Source organism: Lathamus discolor, chromosome 7 (genome assembly GCF_037157495.1).
Source record: "Lathamus discolor isolate bLatDis1 chromosome 7, bLatDis1.hap1, whole genome shotgun sequence".
NCBI classification, from domain to species: domain Eukaryota; kingdom Metazoa; phylum Chordata; class Aves; order Psittaciformes; family Psittacidae; genus Lathamus; species Lathamus discolor.
This window is the reverse complement of record NC_088890.1, coordinates 2,269,042-2,292,069: the sequence shown is the minus strand read 5'-3', so window position 1 is coordinate 2,292,069 and position 23,028 is coordinate 2,269,042. Positions and strand designations below refer to the sequence as shown.

General features: G+C 46.5%; 2 protein-coding genes and 1 long non-coding RNA gene across 5 annotated transcripts in view; 2 read left to right on the top strand and 1 right to left on the bottom strand.

Moving 5' to 3' along the window:
- Positions 1-8,857, top strand: part of UROC1 (urocanate hydratase 1) — a 38,737-nt gene extending 29,880 nt beyond the window's left edge. For both annotated transcript variants that reach the window (XM_065687815.1, XM_065687814.1), the window contains 3 exons: positions 508-589; positions 7,266-7,365; positions 8,616-8,857. In XM_065687815.1, coding sequence (XP_065543887.1) covers positions 508-589; positions 7,266-7,365; positions 8,616-8,756 — 323 coding nt within the window. In that variant the 3' untranslated portion in view covers positions 8,757-8,857. The remainder of the gene's footprint in view (positions 1-507; positions 590-7,265; positions 7,366-8,615) is intronic.
- LOC136018528 (uncharacterized) lies at positions 8,504-11,253 on the bottom strand. 2 transcript variants are annotated; one of them, XR_010614471.1, is made up of 4 exons: positions 10,789-11,253; positions 9,702-10,649; positions 9,418-9,598; positions 8,504-9,291 (listed from the first exon to the last, which is right to left on the bottom strand). It is a non-coding gene; the product is annotated as an uncharacterized LOC136018528 (long non-coding RNA). The 2 variants fall into 2 exon arrangements; XR_010614470.1 differs by having other exon boundaries at positions 8,504-9,598.
- ZXDC (ZXD family zinc finger C) lies at positions 11,150-23,027 on the top strand. Its single transcript, XM_065687817.1, has 10 exons — positions 11,150-12,218; positions 12,962-13,114; positions 13,608-13,686; positions 13,800-13,930; positions 14,984-15,154; positions 16,010-16,695; positions 17,245-17,329; positions 18,921-19,093; positions 19,686-19,787; positions 20,802-23,027. Exons 1-10 carry the CDS (start codon positions 11,168-11,170, stop codon positions 20,886-20,888), a joined length of 2,718 nt encoding a protein of 905 aa, XP_065543889.1. The 5' UTR covers positions 11,150-11,167; the 3' UTR covers positions 20,889-23,027.
- Position 23,028: the final 1 nt, after the last annotated feature.

Below are 23,028 nucleotides of genomic sequence, written 5' to 3'. Positions count from 1 at the left end.
GTGCTTTAGCACAAATTGTAGCCCATATACAAAATCCTAGTGAATTTCAGTGGAAATCATGCATTTGTCATTAGCCAAATTGCATTTGTCTGCTAAATTCTTTTCCTTCGTTTCGTTAAACAAATGACTCCTCCTGTGTTATTGTAGCAGTTCATGTTCAGATGAAAAATCCCTCAGGTCTGGAGAATTGAGGCCAGTACATCTTTTATCCCAGCTTCGTCCCTTAAACGCAGCTCCTTAGCTTTAAACTGGCTTTCTGCACAGGGCTGAATTAACTCTGGTCTGAAAATACTTCAGGCTTCTGGGAGCCGCATGGGGTATGGAGCAAGCTGCTCTAGTGGAAGGTGCTCCTGCCTGTGGCATGGGGTTGCAACTGGATGAGCTTTAAGGTCCCAAACCATTCTATGATAATCAAGGTGTCAGTGGAAGGAGTGAGCAGCACAACAACAACCTGAATGCAGCACATCAGATCCGTAACACCTTTCCTCTCTTCTCCTCCTCTCCTAGACATGGCAGTACAGAACTTTGTAGGAGATGCATTCAGAGGAGCAACCTGGGTCGCGTTGCACAATGGTGGTGGAGTTGGCTGGTAAGAACTTATCCATGTTTCTAAAGCTGGACTCTGAATCCCGTTACCACTGGTATGGGGAGGAGAAGCAGGAGGGGAATTGCAGAGATGTATTACTGGAGTGATTGTGATCATGGGAAGGCTAGGTTTGGAAACAAGGGCTGAAACGATGTGTCATAAGGCAAAGTGTGGTGTTGTATCAGGCTTTTTAAATCAATGCCCATATGTCTCCAAATAGTGTTTTGGACATTGGCCACAGCTCAGTTTGAAGAACTTCATTTGCCAAACAAGCACAGTCTGCCACGGTCTTTTTGAACAGATCCTGCTTCCAAACTTGTCTTCACACATGCACAGCCAGAGTGCTGGTGGATGGATTGTGGTTAGGTTTTTTCTTAAGCCGTATTTAAATCTGTGACCTTAAGACCCCAATATAAATGCTCATGTGCTAAAGTGTAATGAGGGGTTATTGATACAAACCAGTTCAGGTGCCAGCAAACCCCCAGTCTTTCTCCTTTCTTGTGCCTGGTAGGATAAAAGACAAGACTGGATTAAACACCTCCTTCACATCAGATGCAGAACTAAGAGAAACGCCTAGGCTGAGAAGCGAATGAAGGAAATAGTATTATATTATTATAGTATTATTATTATTATTATAGTATGATATTATTATATGGAGAGGGAAACTCATCTTCATATGCCACTAAAAGGCAGAGACTTTAGTTCTGGTTTGTTCTCTTCTGCATAGCTCAGCAAAGCCTTTCCTGTTTAGAATCACAGAATGGTTAGGGTTGGAAACTCAAGTCTTCATTTGGTGGTGTCACCAGACAAAAGGGGCACAATCCTCTGTTAAATACTATAGTGAACCCTGAGACAAGGGGGACACAAAATCACAAAATGGAATATATAAACCTTTAGAATCAGTTTTAAGTAATGTTAAGTTTGATGGCTTTGTAACAGTAGCAATGGAAAATTTACTGAGGTGCAGGATACATAGAAAAAGAAATAGAATGCAGCTAGAGAACACACTGAGCATTCTTGTACAAGATAAATCGCTATAGTTGTGACACAGTTTTAAGAAAAACAGTCTAGAGGAACAGGACACAGGGATAAGGAGTATCTGGGAATGGCACGTGTCCAGGATGGGCTACGGTTAAACTAGCGGATAAGTAGGAGGATAGGAGGATTATTATGTCTCCGGTGCTAACGAACCAATTAAACTGGTATGAGCATCTACTGCGCGTGCTCCAAAGGCTGCCAGAAGTGATGAAGATTGTTGGAAGAAGTAAACGACCCTCAGAGACCACCGCCACAATTCTGTACGCATGCGGGGATCTTTCTGGAAAATGACGTAATGTACGTATGCCCAGGGACTAGGTAAGGACGGCTTGTGGAGCATCAGAGGGACACACGTTAGGAGGAGCTCTCCCCCGTGTCTCCCGGCGCCGCAATAAAGAATACCTGCTTGTCAGCTTGAAAACTTTGTTGGCAAGTTTGTTCCTGGAGTTTTCTCCGAATCAATCCTCCCACTTCCCTGTTCCATCCAGCTCTGGAATATGCCAACAGCAAGCTAAAGAACTTGTAGCAGATGTTATCCAAGGAGACATTTGATGGTACTTAATTGTTACTCACCTGGATGAGCTGAATCTAGGAAATACCCCTTAAAGTCAGACGAAGAATTCCCTCGGCTGTACTCTGATTCCTTTGATTTCAGTGAAGTTTAGTGTGAGGTGTCCCTGTTTTTAGTGTGAGGTGTCCCTGTCCATGGCAGGGGGGTTGGAACTAGATGATCTTGAGGTCCTTTCCAACCCTAACTATTCTGTGATTCTATGATTCTAAGTAGCTGTTGAATAGCAGGTACATGAGAGCAGACTTGAATGATGGAATAAGAAAACTGAGAGCTTAGATGCATGGATTTGCCTTTACTGATTTCAGTGCTCACCCTCACCATGGCCAGGATTTTATTCACCACATCCATAACTCTGAATGGAAAACACGTATTGACAAGTTCTGTCTGAATTGCCTAACCTTTTAAAATATCTGCTTATGAAATATATGCAAAGAAAATAACTTTCTGCTACATGTTGTGCAAAATATTGGGAATATTTTAATGATAATTATAATGATTAGAATTGCTTATGCCATGAATGTTTTGTGCATTGATGATGCGTAGTTCAAAGATACAAATGATCGTATTCCCTGTCTCTCTGGTGTCTGTAAGGCAAATTCTTCCTGCATGTTTCTAGCCCTCTAAGCAATTCAAAGAGGGACTGGCTGAATGCGAGACTGCCCTTTCCATCTGGAAAACAGGCACTGACCGTGCTGCAATCTCAGTTTCTTTAGTTGTTTCTTAAGCAGAGTTCATAGAATCATAGAATCATAGAATCATAGAATAGTGTGGGTTGGAAAGGACCTCAAGATCATCCAGTTCCAACCCCCCTGCCATGGGCAGGGACACCTCACACTAAACCATCCCACCCAAGGCTTCATCCAACCTGGCCTTGAACACCGCCAGGGATGGGGCACTCACAACCTCCCTGGGCAACCCATTCCAGTGCCTCACCACCCTCACAGGAAAGAATTTCCTCCTTATATCCAATTTAAACTTACCCTGTTTAGGTTACATCGTTAGAAGGAAGCTCTTCCCAAGGCAGAGCAGAGGTGCTGTCATTTATGTGATAACATCAGAAAATTAGCATGTGGCTATTCTCTGAAATAGAAATATCAAATGGAAAAGCAGGAGTTGGTTATCCTTTCTGACATTTCCTATGGCTGCTTAGCAGCTTGTCACTGTGGAGCGGTATCTGCTCACCTTGTTCTCAGGAACAGTCATAGCCCTCTGATTAAATCACTGTGCTTCAGCGAAGAACGCAGAGCCTGAAAATTGAGCCTGTCTCTGCATGAGCCTCACTAAGCCACCATGCTGAGACTCAGAGGTGGTGACCATGTCCTGTCATTAGATGCTGGGGTCTGGAGAGCTGTGGCACAACAGGGGGCTCTTGCTTGGCTTAGCTCATCATGGTACCACTCTGGCTAGTTAAAGGCTGCATCCCTTTGCCTTCTACAGAATAAAAGAGGAATAATTTAAAGGTGGTGAAAGCAGCAAAACAAACCTCCAAGCGTAATGAATTACTCTCTTCTGCCATGTTCTTCCTCTGAGAATAGAGATGTGCCTTTTACCTGCTTTGCTTTTTCTGTGTTATAGCCCTATGGGACAAATAGAAAAAGCAGGATTAATATTTATTTAGCTGGAATCTGCATCACATGTGCTGTTTGAGAGACTTAAGATTAACAGTCTTGGCTCTAATTACAGCAAATGAATGCTATTCATTTCTTGCTGCCTGTTTATTTGCAGGGGGTTTTATGTTAGCTTGGAGCCTGAGTAACCTGTAGTAAGGAGAAGGCAGAAGCAATCTCAGAATCAAACTGCACTGCTGCCGTGTGACATCTTGATTGTGAGAGAGGCCTTGTTTTCTTTGATCACCATAGAAGGAGACATCTGGAAATTATAGGAGGTAGCTTAGGTCAAAATGCCACATGTTTCTTTAATTACCTGAAAATGTGACCCAATGGTAATGAAGACCTAGAGCTTGCCTTTAAAAGTGAGAGGTTTTGCTAGAAAATCCATCCTAACAAACATTGGCACTTGATTTATGAGGGATTTTTAGATAGGAGGACAGATTCTGATGAGTGATTTTGATTTACACTGGAGTAACTCCACAGAAATCAATAGAGACGCTCTAAATTTATGGAGTGAGATCCGATGCTCACTGCTTATGCTTTAGCTTCAAAGGATGCTCTCTGGGATGCTGTGCGCAGAGGGGATCTTTGCCACCGAAAGTGCATCATCTTCCTGTATGGAATAGCTTTACAAAGCACTGTTCCAAAGGTCTGATTTTCTTATTGTCTGGTATTGCCAACAGGCTGTCTTGAGGTGTGATCACCCTATGATCCCAATTACATTGCAGTGGTATCAGTGATGTTCATAAGCGTACCCCGGCTTGGTGCTTTGACAGCAAAGGATTGTGCTATTTTAATCTCTGCACTGAAGCAACAGAGTATGGTGAGGTAACTGGCCCTGCTCCTCATATAATTACCTTTGTAATGCTGTCATCCAGTCTGGTCCCCTCTTTTGGAGAAGACAGCATCAACATGAGCTGTTCATAAAGCAGCATTTGCAAGGAATGCCGATGTTTAGACGGTTTTCATCCCAAAATGAGACTTGGAGCAGAACTAATGAAAGATTTCACACACTAAAAAGATCCTGGGAATTAAATTGGAGGTTGAAAAGCATTGACAGTATTTTAAAGAGTCAGAGCTCAAAATATTCAAACATCTCAATTGAAAACATGACTTTGTTTCCAATATTCTTGTTAAAGATAAGAAACTGCTTCGGTCAGTGACATTCTGCTGTGAGAACTGTCAGCTTCAAGAAAACCGGGCCTTTCAACAGAAATGTGTTTGTAATATCTCTAATAATGGTAAAGTGGGGGGAATTCACAGAATGGTGCCATGATGGGGAGAACTAGAGCAGTAAGTTCCTTGCTAAGCTATGCGATAGGGTTGTACTTAGCACACAGGTAGTGTATGTAACTAGTAAAAGGCAGTTAACATCACATAAATTACATTACATTGAAAATGAGCAAATGTGAGTTCTAGATTGAGGGAGCAGATCCCAGGTCTGTGATGCTCCAATGTAGCCTCATTTCCAGAGAAGCTACTGCTGGAAAACATACAGTAGGAAACGATTCCTTCCTGGACTGGAAGGCACCTAACCCCTGTCTGATCCATGGATATGTCTGATGTTGTTCTGTGTACATTTTGGTAACTTATTCATTATTTTGCCGATGACACCAAGCTGTGTGGTCCAGTTGATACGCTGGAGGGAAGGGATGCCATCCAGAGGGACCTTGACACGCTTGTGAGGTGGGCTGATGCCAACCTTATGAAGTTCAACCACGACAAGTGCAGGGTCCTACACCTGGGTTGGAGCAATCCCAGGCACGGCTACAGACTGGGCAGAGAAGAGATTCAGAGCAGCCCTGCAGAGAAGGACTTGGGGGTGCTGGTCGATGAGAAAATGAACATGAGCCGGCTGCAGTGTGCGCTCGCAGCCCAGAAACCAACCGTATCCTGGGCTGCATCAAAAGGAATGTGACCAGCAGGGCGAAGGAGGTGATCCTGCCCCTCTACTCTGCTCTTGTGAGACCTCACCTGGAGCACTGTGTGCAGTTCTGGTGTCCTCAACATAAAAAGGACATGGAACTGTTGGAACAAGTCCAGAGGAGGCCACAAGGATGATCAGGGGCTGGAGCACCTCCCGTATGAAGACAGGCTGAGGAAGTTGGGGCTGTTCAGCCTGGAGAAGAGAAGGCTGCGTGGAGACCTCAGAGCAGCCTTCCAGTACCTGAAGGGGGCCTATAGGGATGCTGGGGAGGGACTCTTCATCAGGGACTGCAGTGACAGGACAAGGGGTAACGGGTTAAAACTGAAACAGGGGAAGTTTAAATTGGATCTAAGGAGGAAATTCTTTCCTGTGAGGGTGGTGAGGCACTGGAATGGGTTGCCCAGGGAGGTTGTGAGTGCTCCATCCCTGGCAGTGTTCAAGGCCAGGTTGGATGAAGCCTTGTGTGGGATGGTTTAGCGTGAGGTGTCCCTGCCCATGGCAGGGGGTTGGAACTGGATGATCTTGAGGTCCTTTCCAACCCAAACTATTCTATGATTCTATGATATTAAGTATAAAACACAGAAGGCAACATCCTGCCTCCAGGGATCTCCATTGGTAGATTCTCATACCATGTGGTGTTGTATGATGTGCCCCATCCCTCAAGTATTGCGGATGCTCAGTTATAACACCAGAACCCTCATAGATTTATGGTAATGGGTAATTATCCTACTGCATTCTCCACTATTCCCCATATGCAGTGAAACAGGAACTTGAGCAGGCTCTGAAGTCAGACAAGATGTTCTGCTCTACGTGTTTTCCTCGTCCTTTTCAAACCAGACTGGTATTTCTGTTAGCTTTAACATATTCCTGTGCTTCTTCTGCCAATAAGTCTGCTTCCTGTAAAGCTGGCACTGATGTCTTTAAACATCTATGTATCTCATTCAAAGTGAAGGCTGTTTTGGAATGGATCAAGGCAGATGTGCATTAAGTGGTGGTTAACACTCCTTTAATAAGATACTTCTGCTCTTTCATTTGTCTCAGGAGAATATAAATAGATCCATCTGTCTGCTTCAATAAGCACACGGTCCTCCTTCTGATCCTATCTATATGGCAGGCTCTAGTGTAACAAATGAACAGCTAATGTTAATAACACCCTGAGGCAGGTAACTGTCCCATCAGCAGGGTTAACCTTTCCTTACTTGTTTCTACACCCAGTCCAGTCCTCAGGAGATGCAGCACAAGCCTGGCTTGGCCCCTCTGCTTGGAGCAGATGCTGGCTGATAGCTGGGCATTACAAGACAGGTGGAATAGGTTTGGTTGGGGAATAGGTCAGGAAATGAGGCCTTAGCTCTGCTAAATCCCCTGTTTTTGTGTGTGTGTGTAAGTAAAACAGGTCACTGATAGCGTCTCTTATTCAGCACCATTTCTATGCTCTCATTCTTGCACTGCGAGTGAACAAGTCACCTCCTGTGAGTTTTGTGGGATTGGTTTGAATGACTTAGATTTAATCGTATTAAATCCGTATTTTTTTAGGGGTGAAGTGATCAATGGAGGGTTTGGCCTGGTTTTGGATGGGTCTAAGGAGGCCGAAGAACGCGCGAGTATGATGCTCAGCTGGGATGTTTCCAATGGAGTAAGCAAAACTCATTATATATGTCTGCTTTAAGATCTTCCTGTCTTCAGGACTATGCTTGTTTAGGTACTTGGGTTCCAGTGCTCCTATCTTTTTTAACTAAATGGGGAGTATGAGCACTCAAGCAGGAGTTTTTAGCATCTGGCTTTTTGGACCCCACAAATAGTCCTAATGGGCCAAGAGACTCATTCTATTTCTGCTTCTATGTATATACGGGTGGTTATGAGCCTCATTCTAGTGGAATCAATGAGTTGTTTGGTTGGGTTTCTTTTTCTCCAACCAACTTCAAAGGACTTTAAGTGCTAAAAGGGGCTGAATAATTCCTGGGTAAGGAACTCATTGTAAGGCGTTGGGACCACCCCTTCTGACTTTACAATGTACTGGAGCCCAGTAATTCCCACATCTCAGTGTGTGTTTTGTTATTTAAGCAGAAAGGGAAGCATGCTTATTATAACTTTGTTATAGTGTAGTTATAGACATGCTGGCGTTGTTATTTGCCTACGTAATACAATTGACAACTATATGAACTTTAGTCTTGTGTATTCCCAACTTCTAGATCTAGGGATCTCAGAAGGCCTGTCATTTAAATGCCAGCTCATCCCTGCTACCATTAGAGTTTTTGCTTTCCATTAGTGTCCAGATAGGTCATGCCTGGGTTTAAGACTAGGATCCCATCTCTGAAATGGGAGAGGTTTTGACTCAATATTCGCAGGGAACCAAATCAACTGGGCAGTCAAAGTAAAGGACAAGACCTGTTGTGTTTCAGTCATGTAGCCTCTCAAGGACCTGATGTATTGAGAGTTCCTTGCCAATACTGATGTGATCTGTTCTGTTTCACTTCTCAAGAGAATTGCAGGATTCCTTCTTGCCTTATCCCACTACAAAAGCATCAATTGCTTAAACGACGCTGTTGTCTAAAGCAAGTGCTAGTTTTACAGAGCTGGGATTGAGTGCACAATGGCTTTTAAAGGGAGACTCTTGTGAAGTTTTTAAGGTGCCTGGCTCTACCAATGTTATCTGTCCAATGGTATGTTTCTGCAGGAAGATGTACCGAGTGCACCCAAATATCCCTCCTGAAAATGAAGTAGATATCTCAAAAATCACTCCCCAAATCAGCAAGGAAGCTAGAAACCAGCTGAGAGATTTATTGTTATGCAATTGGGCGCCGGTGTTTGCACAGATGTTGTGCAAGATGGATGTGGCAGGAGAAACGCAGGATTTTGACACCCATTGATTTTCCGGTCTGACAGGTTGCCAGGCGCTGCTGGTCGGGTAATGACTACGCTTATGAAACGATCTGCCAAGCAATGAAGGAGAACGGCACTCTGAAGGTGACCCTCCCTCACAAGGTGGTGGATGAGAGCATCCTGGCGCAAGCTGTGAAACATTAGGTGTTTTCCAAGTGCAATTTTGTCCTTGCAGATACATTTGAAGTTGCTTCCTCAATACCTGTTTTGCTCTCTGGCCAAATGATAAAAGCCTTACAAATGTCTGTTCTATGTGAGTTCTTCTTCTTTCCCTTTAACTTGTTAACAGGGTAAACCTCTACGTGTGACAGCTCCACTGATGTTGGGAATAATCTTTTCACTAATGTATTTGGAACAGCAATAAGAAACTATTCATTGCAAGGAAAGGAACTAGAATTGGAAGGGAAAGGGCTTACACGGGTAAAACTGCATTGCCTGCTGCAGATGAGGTGTGATGAACTGCTGTCCACAGGACTGTGGGCTCTCAAGGCTATGTAACTGTTGGTACATGCCAGGTGAGCACACTCTGCAGCTCTGTATTGCCTCTGGTGCCAGGTAAAGGAAAGCATTTGTTTGGACTCACAGATCATTTCTTTACTCTGTTCACGTACTGTGCATGTCTCCAGATGAACAGTGAGAGTGGCATCTGCTTGTAACCGAGCCTTCTGTGAGGTGCAATCTGCAGTTGATGGGAATTGCTTTATATTATGGAAAACCCACCCACATTGCCAAGTCATACGCTTGAGATGCGAGTAGTTGCCAGCCAGATTTGACAGCCCTTGCTTTGACATATGTTATACATTACCTATTAGTAACAACCACACTGGCCTGGGTCCAAAATTAGTATCTTGGTGTTGTATAAAACCACTTCAATCTTTGCAGTCCAAAAGCACTAGGGTACTGTTGTGTCGAGAGGAACAACCAGAAAATACACTGGCTTGTCTGTATGAAGGATCCTAGAGTTGTTCCATGGATTCACCTTAATTCTGAGTTGAAAATCCACCAAAGAGAAGTTGTTGATGAAATATTTATGATGAATTCTTTACCTTCTGTATTGTTTAGTACTGGGGTGCTTACCAGCAAACTCACCTTCACATCCCAGACCAAAAAGGAGCCTTATTTTCATCCTTGTAGCTTTATTGACCAGAGGACATCAATTTGCAAGTATACTTGTGTTTCATGGTGCTCAAGTCCCTGGGACCTTGTAACTCTGGGCTACCTGTAGGGAGCCATAGAACCTGAATGTCAAAGTGCTATACAAGAGCTACCACCTGAAATTCAGATTGTAAAGTATGAGTAAGGCAAAATGGGTTACAGAAAGGCATCAGAAACAGAGCTGATGAGCAGTTGCCTCCCATTTATGACCATTCTGATGTTTAACTATGTAGTATATAATAGTAATGTGTATATGTTTAAATCTGCTTTGGTCTTTAAACTGCACATTTCAACCCTTAACAAATGTGAATGGACTGAGTTCTGCAGGACCTTTGGGAGGGCCCAGGGAAGCAGTAACCTCTTCCTGCCTGGGATGAAATGTGTGACATCCAGCATCCATCAGCCCCGTGTGAAGATTCCCTTTCTGAGCTCTGCTGAGCCTTGTTTTATCTGTTCTCAACTTGTCTGCAGAGCAGCTGGGACTGTGAATGGGCTGTTGTCCTGTGGGGATGCCGATGTTGGTTTCGGGTAGCTGAGCTCACTGCTGGACAAACCCAACTCAGGGAGAGCAGCCTTCAAGCCGTCCATCTCTGTAGGTACTGCGTTAGATCCCATCCACTGGATGTAGAGGCAGTGGATTTCTGTAGTGAGCTAAAGCACGCATAGAGCCTACAGCTCTATGGCAAGAAGAACCAGCTGTGGCCCTGGCCGGCAGCTTCCCATCCTTGCTCCTGAAGATCTGATGCTGAATCTCCCAGTGGAAGGAAGGATCACAGCACCATCTGCTGGGACTGCGCCTCTCTCCTACAGCAGGAGGGGCCTGGTGTGATGTCCATGGCAAATACGGGATAATTTTCCCTTTTCCTTAAGTACTGGAGCCAGCTGAACATGAGAGAAAACCAGGTTTTATGCTTTAGGTGAATCCTTAGTAATTTTTTTGCTTAGTTCAACTGATTTGAGTAACAATATGTTATTATAGAGCCTCTTGCCTACCCACAGGATGTTCTGCTGGTGTATTTACCTCTTGTAACTCTCCAGCTGTGGTTTGCAAGCTTGGCATTGCTCTGCTTTGGCACAGCCTCTTCCTCGCTATTCATAGGGATGGGCAAATCCCGGAATGATCCCCAAATCCTGAAATAGTTCCAATAGCGCCGCTGCTGTAGGTGCAAACCGCCCTGCGGCGCCTCGCTGCGCTCCGCTAGCCCCCGAACGCCCTGCCCTGGGGCAAGCGGGCCCGGCCCGCGGCGCTCAGCGCAGGCTCCGCTCCGCGGCTCCGCGCTCCGGGTTTCCCCGGCGCCTCCCGCTCCGCTCCGCGGCTCCGCGCTCCGGGATTCGCCGCTGCCCCGCGCCGGCCCCGCCCCGCGGCTCCGGTTTCAGGCGCTGCTACAGGGACCCCCAAGATGGAAACGCAGGGGCTGCCCGCCGCGGAGGCGGCCCGGGCCCGGCCCGGCGCGCAACATGGCGGCCCCGCTGCGCCGCCCGCCGCCCCGCGCCGCCCGCCGCCCCACCGGGACCCCTCGCCCGCCGCCTCCTCCTCCGCGGCGTCGGGCCTCTACGTGAGCTTCCCGGTGCTGCTGGTGGAGGAGAAGCCGGAGGCCAGCCCGGCGCCCAGCCCCTGCGCGCCGCCGGCGGGGCCCGCGCCCGACAACGACGGGCTCCTGCTCGTCCTCAACGTGGTGCGCGGCGCGGCCGAGGCCGGCCCGGCAAGCGGCGGAGCGGGACGCGCCCAGCCCGGCCCGCCGCCCGCACAGCCGCCGCCGCCGCCGGAGGAGGAGGAGGAGGCCTCCGGAGCGGTGCCGCCGCCGCCGCCTCCCCCGCCGCTGCTCCGCGATGGCGGCGGGGCGGAGGACGGCTCGTTCTCGGGGACCATCACCATCAACAACCAGAGCCTGGTGGTGCGCATCGAGAACGGCGTCCTCACGCTGGGCCCCGGCGCCGAGCAGGCCGCGGGCACCGCGCCGCCGCCGCCTCCTCCTCCTCCTCCCTCCGCCGCTGCCAGCCCCGCCGAGCCGCCGGGCGGGCCGCGGCCGCGCTCCCCGCCGGCCTTCCCGTGCCCGGAGCCGCGCTGCGGCGAGGCCTTTCCCCGCAAGCAGCAGCTGCGGCTGCACCGCCTCTCGGCGCACGGCGGCGGGGAGGAGGACCGCGGCGCGGCGGCGCGGCCCTTCTGCTGCCCGGTACCGGGCTGCGCCTGGTCGTTCGCCACGGCCTACAAGCTGCGGCGGCACCTGCACTCGCACGACAAGCTGCGGCCCTTCGCCTGCGCCGCGCCCGGCTGCTCGAAGCGCTTCACCACCGTCTACAACCTGCGGGCCCACAGCCGCGCCCACGAGCAGGAGGCGGCGCACAAGTGCGAGCTGTGCGGGCAGCGCTTCCCCAGCGCCGCCCGCCTCGCCGCGCACCGCCGCCGCAGCCACCTGGAGCCCGAGCGGCCCTACCGCTGCGACTTCCCCGGTAAGCCAGAGCCCCGCGGCCCTCCCTTCCCCAGAGCTCGCTTCTCCTCCGCGCTGGCCCCCATTCCCCTCCTGAGCCGTGAGGAAGGGCCAGCTCCGGGTCGCTTGGGTTGAGCGTGCTGGGAGCCACCTGGTCTCGTGGAAGGAGGCCCGGCCCGTGGCAGGAGGTTTACACTGGCAAAGGGGAGACTGAGCTGAGCTCTTAGGCAGAAGCTCTTCCCTGTGAGGGTGCTGAGGCGCTGGCACAGGGTGCCCAGAGAAGCTGTGGCTGCCCCATCCCTGGCAGTGCTCAAGGCCAGGTTGGACACAGGGGCTTGGAGCAAGCTGCTCCAGTGGAAGGGGTCCCTGCCTGTCGTAGAGATTGGAGCTGGAGGAGCTTTAAGGTCTTTTCCACCACAAACCATTCCGTAATTCTATGACAGTTTGGGAGCTGGAGCGTGCTGCGCTTTCACTGGTCAGTTCACCACGTGGCTTTGTGCTGTTGTGAAGCACGGTATGAGTATTGAGTGATGTGCCTTACACCAGGCTGTGTGTGTTCTGATTGCCCAGCTGGGCTAAACGATCATAGTCCTTGGGAGTAGCGTAGTTTAGGATTGCACTGTTTGGTTTTTCTATGTACTAGGATGAAATACCCTAGAAGAAGGACCGTGAAGGTCCCTCACTGAAAGTCTGGAGGGAGATACTGCAGTTTCCTGATTCAGTTCTGCATCAAGCCCATGCGCCGTTTCCCTTCTCTCTCCCCAGGCTGCGAAAGGACGTTTATCACAGTGAGCGCGTTATTCTCCCACAATCGAGCCCACTTCCGAGAGCAGGAGCAGTTCTCCTGCTCATTCCCTGGCTGTAACAAGCAGTATGACAAAGCCTGCCGACTGAAAATCCACATGAGGAGCCATACAGGTATCTGTGAGGGTGGCTTGGACCTGGGAAAGCACACGGGAGATAATACATGGGCTTCAGTTTGCTGGGAAAACTGTTTTCTGAGCGTCACTTTGTTGAGCGAAGGTTCTTAGATGTGTTAGAAACCAATTTCAGACTGTTGTAGTCAACATGCAGTCACAGGTCATGGAAACAGAACACATTTCACTTGTGTTTTTAGTTTGAATAACACTGTTCTTGGCTATTGAAGCATCTTCAAGATGGTTCAGATTAAAAAGAGATGGATTAGTCATTATTTGTGCTTCTTGATGTATATGAAAAGATACCATAGCCTGGGGTTAAAGAAGGCTCAGCCTCTGTGAGAGGGAAGGGGCATCACAGTACTCTGCAGTGACTAGCAGGAGAGGGTGGTTGAGTTGTCTTAAATTGATTCGATTGAAACAGCTTTTGAGATCTTTTAGTAGCCATGTGCTTGTCCCTATTAGATTATTGACATAACCTTTCTTTGCTTAAGGTGAAAGGCCTTTTATCTGTGACTTCGAAGGTTGTGGCTGGTCTTTCACCAGCATGTCCAAGCTGCTGAGACATAAAAGGTAACCTTTTCTGGTTATGCTGCCCTTAATCACTTGCTGCTTGTTTGGTTTTCTTCCATTACTTAAGCAGCAGTGGATTTAATCATGCCAATGGTAATTGCCTTCCCTTGCAGGAAACATGAAGACGACAGGAGATTTATGTGCCCCGTAGAAGGCTGTGGGAAGTCCTTCACAAGAGCAGAACACTTGAAAGGCCACAGTATAACTCACCTTGGTACAAAACCATTTGAGTGTCCAGTAGAAGGTATTGGTCCGTTCTAATGTATTACCTGGTAGCTGTGTGTATGTTGCCTAAAGATTGTGCGTGTTTTCCCAAAGCACAAGTTTTGTGGTGGGATTGGGACAATTTACAGTGGAGTCTTCTAACAGTTTGAAGAGGTAAAACTAAATAGGTTGGATGGAGCTTGAGCAAGCTGCTCTAGTGGAGGGTGTCCCTGCCTGTGGCAGGAGGTTGGGACTGGATGAGCTTTAAGGTCTCTTCCAACCTAAACCAGTCTGGGATTCTATGATATCTTGCTTCATAAAGTAAAGCAGCTCTGCTTGGTGATTGTTTCTCCTTTTAATGGTTTTGCCAGCAGTCATCATGATGAGAGAACTTCTAATATGCTGTAGCAGGGAGAGGTTTTGCATTGCACTGCATGACTGGAACAGGGGACTGGAGCACCTCCTGTATAAAGACAGGCTGAGAAAGTTGGGGCTGTTCAGCCTGGAGAAGAGAAGGCTGCGTGGGGACCTCAGAGCAGCCTTCCAGTACCTGAAGGGGGCCTATAGGGATGCTGGGGAGGGACTCTTCATCAGGGACTGTAGTGACAGGACAAGGGGTAATGGGTTCAAACAGGGGAAGTTTAGATTGGATCTAAGGAGGAAGTTCTTTACTGTAAGGGTGGTGAGGCACTGGAATGGGTTGCCCAGGGAAGCTGTGAATGCTCCATCCCTGGCGGTGTTGAAGGCCAGGTTGGGCAAAGCCTTGTGTGGGATGGTTTAGTGTGAGGTGTCCCTGCACATGGCCTGGGGTTGGAACTGGATGATCTTGAGGTCCTTTCCAACCCGAACTATTCTATGGTTCTCTGAGTTAAAGAGTTTCCTGTTGTCAGAAACAGGTTGTTGCACTGTCCTACCCACTGAGATGTCCTTGATGTAAAACAATGCAGTATGTATTTAGTTTTCTTCTGATTCCTCTGAATGCACACATGGGCACTGCAAATAGAGTTTTGCAAAGCTACTCTCGTTTGTTCTGTTGACCGAACATCAGATTGAAATCAGATGACACTTTAAAGCCTTGTGTATCTCCCTACAGGCTGTTGTGCAAAGTTTTCAGCGCGAAGTAGCCTGTATATTCACTCCAAGAAACATCTTCAGGATGTGGACTCCTTAAAGACTCGTTGCCCTGTACCCAGCTGTAATAAGTTTTTCACTTCCAAACACAGTATGAAGACGCACATGGTCAAACAGCATAACTTCAGCCCAGGTAAGGTAGTTGTTCTGAACTGTGGGATGGTGCAGTGGAAAAACTGGATGTCTTCTTAAGGAAAATGGGTATTTACTGTTGTTGAAATCTGAGCCGAGTGGCAGAATCTTCACCCAGACTGGAATTTGTTTTCCCTCCCTAAAATTTTTAGTGGCACTTGTGAGTATCAGAAACTGAGATAGGAGCTTGACCTGTGTCATAGGGGGCCTGTAAGGATACTGGGGAGGGACTCTTCATTAGGGTCTGTAGTGGTAGGACAAGGGGTAACGGGTTCAAACTTAAACAGGGGAAGTTTGGATTGGATATAAGGAAGAAATTCTTTACTGTGAGGGTGGTGAGGAGCTGGAATGGGTTGCCCAGGGAAATTGTGAGTGCTCCATCCCTGGCAGTGTTGAAGGCCAGGTTGGACAGAGCCTTGGGTGAGATGGTTTAGTGTGAGGTGTCCCTGCCCATGGCAGTGGGGTTGGAACTGGATGATCTTAAGGTCCTTTCCAACCCAAACTGTTTTAGGATTCTATGAAATTGCAGCTTTTTGAATGAAGTAGAGCTTCTCCTTCTCCATGCTGTCTGTAAAATATGAGCAAGGACCAAAAGCACTTCATTTTGCACTCCCACTCCTCTACAACCTAACTTCGTCTGGTCTGCCCTGGTGGTACTTTTGGCAAGTGCTCTTTTAACTGAAATTTCTTGATAAAGGGGTGAACTTCAGTAACTTCTTGTCCTTAGATCTGCTTTCAGGGCAGTTGGGAAGTGTCAGTAGGCTGAGTTTGAAGGTTCTTCCTTTGATCATTCATGTTTTATCTCCTCATTTTGTGATGAAAGGTTTATCTTAGAGCCAAAACTCTTCTCTTCCAGACCTTCTCACTCAGCTCGAAGCAACCAGCTCCCTCACACCCAGCAGTGAACTCACTAGTCCAGGGCAGAGTGATCTCAGCAACATAGACCTCGTATCCCTCTTCTCCAATGTGTCTAGTAACAATTCTGGAATTGCAACAGACATGGCACTGGTGAACTCTGGAATTGTCACCATCGATGTTGCTTCGGTGGGCTCAACACTGGGAGGAAACCTCCCTGTCAGCACCAGTTCTCTGAACCAGGCAGTTGACCCCTTGATACTGGTGACGAGCAGCGATATGCCACAGAGCCTGGACAGTTCTCTCTTGCTGGGGACCAGTACAACAGTTCTACAGCAAAGCACTTTAAATTTGGATGATGTACAGACTGTCAATGCAGAAGCCTTGGGTTCCCTAGCATCCCTATCGGTGAGGAATTCCAGCCAAGATGTGCACGGTTTGACATCCAGCAATAATCTAACCATCGACACAGCCACTTTGACTCCTTCTAGTAGCCTCGGCAGTACCAATGTGCCTGAGTTACTAACACCAACTAAAGCTGAACGCAATCTGCTTCCGAGCTCGGATGTTGTTGGTCAACAAGAGGGCAGCAAAGTAGTGACACAGTTTGTCTTCTCCAACCCTCCAGGGAGCTACAGCGCGCAGAAAGAAATGGACCTTGGCACCGTAACTGGCAGCTCATTTTTGGTATGCAGTGACTGTTTGTTTTACCCCTGGATGGCTGAGATACCTCTTAGGGTGACCTCTCAGGCTTTGCAGATTGAGTGTTTTGGCTTTTTTTTGGTGAAGGATGTGGAATGTTACGTTGAATAGGTTGTGTCGTGGATTAATCAGAAGTAGATTGGGTGTGGTAATAAATCCTCTTAAGAAATACTGGACTTCTGGTGGGGAAAGTTAAGGGATTAAAAAATAAGCATCCGTCTGTCTGAGAAAGAAATGGAATTTACAAGAACACCCAAGAGTATGTGGTATGTCTTGTGCATTTCATCCCAGGGAAAGAGTTGGGCTGGGAGAGTAACCGAAACATCTTCATCTCACAGAACGGTTTTGGTTGGAAGGAATCTCAGTCCTCATTCCCATTTTGAGTACTCTTCCCTTTCTGCTTTACTGCGTTACTACAGACTTAACTTTTAATTTATGTTACACGGTGAATGTGGAGCTAACTTCTTTTTGTGTTCAACTCCAGATAGGAAGTGAGAAAACTTTGCATCTCTTGGCTTTATTTTCTTTCACCAGGAGAGCAGTGGATCTGCAAGAACAGACTACAGAGCCATTCAGCTAGCCAAGAAAAGGAAACAAAAAGGGAATGGGAGCAGCACAGGTGAGAAGCCATTCATTTTGTTCAGTTTCCTATATACAGTTCAGGGGTTTGGCATTGAAATGGGAGCAAGGATCTGAGAACATCCTAAAGCACCCCATCCTGTTCATTGCTAGCTAAAATACTTACGCGTGTGGTGTGCCATCTGTTACTCGGGATAATCGCATTCTGTGCAATATCAAATTCACAGTAAGCTTATAAGGAGATCTGCACCACATGTTTGAGTGTTAACAAGACACTATCTCTCCATCTCTTAATCTGCTTTTTAATTTCTTGCTAAAATACATAATTGAGATCACTTTGCTTTCTGTTGTCTGTGCTTTTGGTCTTACCTTATTGGGGTTTCTTTTACTCATTACAGACATTGAAAAGATCAGCTGAGTTTGTTTCACTTCTCTGCTTCACTTAGTCACTGTGTATGCAGTGTTAAGCAATTCATTTCTTGGTTATCTAGATCTACTCAAACCCCATTCTTTGAATTTAGCCTAGTAGAGAGCTCTTGTCCAGGGTGAGGTTTAGGTCTTGATTTCAAATGCATCCTCTTTTGAGCTCTAGTTTGACTCAAAGCTGTCTGATGTGGATTATAAACCGCTACTTTGTCAGATCAAATGTGGTCTGTGTGAGCTCAGGTGGTTGAGTTGTGTCTGTCCTTGGGGCTGGGGTGGAATATCACATATATATAGTTTAGTTCTTCATTGCTGTCTCTCAGACCTTCCGCCTCTGACAATCAAGGTGATAATTTCTAAGGTGAGTTAAGAGACTTAAGTTTGAATTAAGCACTGTCATGTTTCTGTATTTGTGACTGTCTTGCCTGTATACATTCTGGTTCAGTGCATCATCACATGGAGGAGTATCTAGGTTTAACTAGGTTAAATATACACTATAAAGGGAAGTTCAGTGTTTAAAAGGAAGTTTTCCAAGCCTTTTATTTACTATAGGTTTAAAACCAAAACCTGGGACAGCTGGCAGGATTGTAGCCTCACATTTATTTTGACTAGGTTTTTGGTTTTCAGCTTGTGATACAAGCAGTTGGTTCATCCAGTTTTAAACTGGAAAACGCTTAAGGTTGTGATAGTTGTACTTCTGCAGCCTGTTCTACCTAACAGTCCTTGGACTCTTACTGGCAATAGATGAGCTTCACTGTGCTTCTATTACAGTCTGGGAAAATGATGAACATGACTTTTCAGGAGATGTGTTGCTAATTAAAAATAGAAAATGCAATTCCACTTCCTAATTCCTTTGTAGAACTCCACAGACATGCTGATGCTTCTGGGCTACCACAGGGGTGAGCTCTAAACCACAGTACTTTGTGATGTGGTTTTAATGGCATCCCTAGATTTAATGGGTGGACTCAATGATCTTAAAGGTCTTTTCCAACCTAAAGGATTCTGTGTCAAAAGGTGCTCGGTCAGCAGTTGGAGTTCATCAGCTGGTTCTTGTCTGGCCTTGCAGCAGTTATCAGATGATGCTTAATAACACAGTACTGTTGGCAGACATCTGTGTAGTGTAAACAACTGCATCAAATTGAAAACTGCTAGCAGGAAACTGGCAAATTGCTTCTGACCATCTCAGTACTAAACCTGCTCTCTTTTAGCAGCATCTGGCTCTGGTCAGAGGAAAAGCAAGGGTGGCAAAGTGAGCCCTACCAACTTCTCATCATCCACTCCTGGCAGTCGACTGGGTGGCAACATAGTTCTGCCAAATGGAGGGCTGACAATAAGGGACCCTGCCACTGGAGCCCAGTATGTGCAAATTCAGCTTCTTCAGGTAAGAGCTGAGGAGGTAAAACATGTTCATCTTCTGTTAGTCATTTATGGAAGGACCTGATTACCTGCCAACTCAGGTGCTACTGCCCCAAGATGGGATTTTGAGATCTCTGGTATGTACCATGTCCCTTGGAGCATTTGCCTGCAAGAAACACTTTCCTTGGAAGTTTGTATGAAAGTGGCTTTAGAGAGATCTAGAAATGCCAGGAAACAGAGCTGGTTCAATAGTACAGCTGCTGGAGGCCCAGACAATTGTGTTGTGGAAACGGGTAAGATGTTTTTATTTGGTTCAATAGTAATACTCAGTCCAGCCTGGAATATATGGGCACTGTAGTTGTAGGGAGCATCCTGTTCATTTTCTGAGGCTGGATATGCTTGATGGAGGGAGCACTGTGATGAGTTCTAGCCAACTCCCCATTTTGCATGGTGATCTTTCAAGGGCTGATTTAAGTGGCAGTTACCTTTCCAGGTATCTGTGTGGCTCTAGGCCTTACGAGTAGAGTGGCTTTATCAGGTGAGGCTTAGTGAAATTTGCCACATTGTGCTGAGATGCTTGAGGGTCTTGTAAGTGCATCATGTTTCTGTATTCACAGGATGATTCCCCAGGAGAGGGGGATTTGCCCTTTCAACTGAGTTCTCAGTCTTCCTCGTCGCATTCTCAGCTTACAGTGGATTTACCTGTTCACATACTTCAGGTACAACATGTCAGAGGCCTTGGGTTTTATTACTTAGTGTGAAAGTGAAGACAGTTTAGTGTGAACACTGGTGTTCAGCCTAATGCAAATACTGTGTTTTTCACTGGGAGTTTAATTTCACTTACAAGAAGCAGTAAGCAGAGAGCTGCACTACAAGATTGATCTTGTGTATGTTACCAACCTTTGACATGTCACAGGTGGTTGTTTTTCTTCCTCCGTTTCTGAATAACAAGTAACTAAATCTATTCATTTACTACTGAAGTGCTCCATCCTTGTTTTCTTGATCCCATCCTGCAGATATTGAAAGAGGATCAGAATTGATACGTAACAGGCTACAGCAGAGGTGGGAAGTGGGAAATGAGATATTGAGCCTAGATGTCAGAGTGGTGTCTAAATGGGAGTGCAGTTAGGTTAAAAAGCCTGCTCACTTCTTCAGTCTTTGGCTTCACTGCTTGCCCATGGTCACTACTGAGTGTCGGTGGTGTTTGAACACAGAAAGCGTCATGGAGCATCTTGTGTAAATGCTTTGGTAGCTGCTGTTCTGGTAAACTGGAGCAGCTGAGAACTGAGCAGTGAAGGATTGGCAGGGGCATAAATCACGTTTTCTACTTGACCGTGTGTGGCTTTGGCTTTGATAGATTGTGAGTGTAGTTATTCTTAACCAGGCTTCTCCTGGATGGAAAATAAAGCTTTAGTATTTGAGAGGAGCACTTTATTGTGATAAACCTAGAAATACAAGAAGAATGCTAGGATTATTTGTCATGGTAGACAGTTAATACAGGAAAAACAAATAGTGATTTTAAATTTATCCCCATTAGTAATGCTCATCTGAAGTGTTCCAAAGAAAAACCGTTTGAGTGGGTCTCCAAAGTAAGAAAGTTGTGGGTTTCCTCTAAAGCATTCAAAGCATTTCTCTGGTGTTGGCTAAATGTCAGGGTAATCTTACTGATAAGCATTAAAAGCATCGAGAGGTGAAGGCACTGATCTCTTCATGCTGTCTGTTTGCTTTAACAGGAACCACACAATTCCACTGAAGATGATGCGGGTTCTGATAACTCTCAGTTCACTGGAAGCACAATAAACTTACAGGATCTGGAATGACCCTTATTAAGAGGAGTTGCTTGAAAACAAGTTGGGCAATCACATCTTGACAGAGTGAGATGACTGTGATGGGTCTTTTTCCAAGGAAAATAGGAAAAGCAGGAGTGCTGGATGATGGTTGCGCTCTTTGCAATGTGCTAGGGACAGTTGCAGCTGAAAGATGTTCTTACAAGATGTAAATCCCACTTGATGTGCCTGTGTAAGATACCCTGTCTGCCTGGAGGCTGGCGAGGCTGAGGCAGACTGCTGTACAGTGTTGTTTCAGGGAGAAGTACTGTATTAAACTTCAAACTGAGGTAATATTTACTGTTTTCACAGGAAAGCAAGTATTCTACAGCTAACACGAACAAACTCATCCTGCCTGCAGCAGTTCAAACCTTCCTTCTGCTGGTCTCCTCTGGAGCCAGTGGCCTTGAGGAATTAAGAGCTAACCTTTGCAAGTGTTCTTCCATACACACACACACACACACACACACACACAAGTAGTTGTTTTGGCCCCTGTGTTTTGGCAGAAGAGTGGACTAAAAGTGTCACACGTAACAAAATGAATGTCCCACACCATGAAAACGAGATGCCCTCAACTCTTTTGTTTTAGGAAGTTAGATTCTAACCGTTACTTAGCTGTGAATCAGTTTGTAGCTCATGTTGAGTTTCTCCCTTTCCTCGCTCCTGCGTCCCAAATACTTTGCTGAATTCTTCCAGCACAACTTGAAAACTGCAATAGAACTGTACTCACTGCAAGTGAGGAGTGAGGAGTCCAACAGCATCCGAGAGGTTCGTTTCAGCTTTGTGTTCCCTTTCCGGGGAGGAATTTTGACCGTCACGTAAATTGAAGCACCTTGATTTTATCTCATCTATAAACTGCTGCCAAGTTACCTGTGAACTGGCCACTACCTTTTTACTTTGGGTTGGGTTGTTTTGTTGGCGATTTTTGTATGGAACACTGTTTTAACACTTGTTCTTTCTTGCTGTCCCATACGCGTCGAGCTTCCGACTGGTTTACAGACTATGCTGTGGTCAAGAGTTATTTTATGGGGGGAGACAATTGTTACGTAGGAAGATTTTCCCCACTGAAAGCCTGCAGTTTCTCTGGGGGCGGGGGAGAGGTTGTATGTACTGTACTTACCTGAATTACAGACACCTAAATAACTATGGGGTTGTATAGGAAACAAGAAAACCACCTTTGGTTACATTTTAAGGTAGTAATTTAAATGTTTCTCATGATGATGTACTGAATGCCTATCAAATGATGTATAGGAGTTTGCTAAGGGGGTGTATGTGCTGGTTTTTATTCTCAATGAGGTGTGTGTATGCACGTATGTGTATTTTTGTACACAATAGGATATGGCACGCAGGAGAAGGTTGTGATCTTTCTAACCCTGCACATACTTATTTATTTTACAGTCAGACTGGTGTTGAACTCGCACGAGGTCATTCAGAAACACTTTTACTTCCTGTGCCTTTTGAACAATGTATGTGTCCAGATCAAGGCTTTTTCCTGGTTGAACACTTAGGGAGAGAGGAAAGCAAGCATACCGGGTAACCTTCACCTTCACATCATGGTTTGTAAGCAGTGTTATATGCTCTGGTTGAACCAGTTTTATTTTCCTGTCTTTAGCATTGAGGTCTGTCTGTTCCTCTCAGCCTGAGTTTACAGCTTATGTCCAGGAATCTCGTAACCCTCTCAGGTTGGGTTTCCAAACCAAACTCGTTTGGTAGATGAGATCTTCTCCGTGGTGGCTGTGGCTGCAGCATGGAGTCCACTCCTGAGAGGTAGAAAGGTTGAGGAGGAATCATCTGGAGGGACTGCTGGGTCTTGCTGTAGTGGTCACCGTGCTCTCCCTGGAAGCCGAGATGCCTCGAGCTCCTGATGCCTGCATTAGCATTGCGCTGTTCTCAAGGACCATACCAGTTCTGAATCTATTACAATGGCCAAGGAACACTCCATCTTTTTATGGGACTTCCAACCAAATCTTTCTACTTCTGAAAATGTACCTCACTCAGCTTTGTAAGTGAATGTAAAGTGCTAACCTCTTGGGGCCGAAAATGGGATCACTTGGCTTGGACTCCATTGCTGGCAATGGATACCTGATGAACTGCTGGTGCAAAAGGGTTAATAAAGCTTTTTTTTTATGGTCAG

Bases quoted from the DNA above. Each gene is read 5' to 3' on its own strand.
- ZXDC (XM_065687817.1), top strand. From the start codon at position 11,168: ATGGAAACGCAGGGGCTGCCCGCCGCGGAGGCGGCCCGGGCCCGGCCC. The intron at 15,155-16,009 runs GTAAGGTAGTTG...CTTCTCTTCCAG, and splicing joins ACAGCATAACTTCAGCCCAG to ACCTTCTCACTCAGCTCGAA. The intron at 19,094-19,685 runs GTAAGAGCTGAG...CTGTATTCACAG, and splicing joins TGCAAATTCAGCTTCTTCAG to GATGATTCCCCAGGAGAGGG.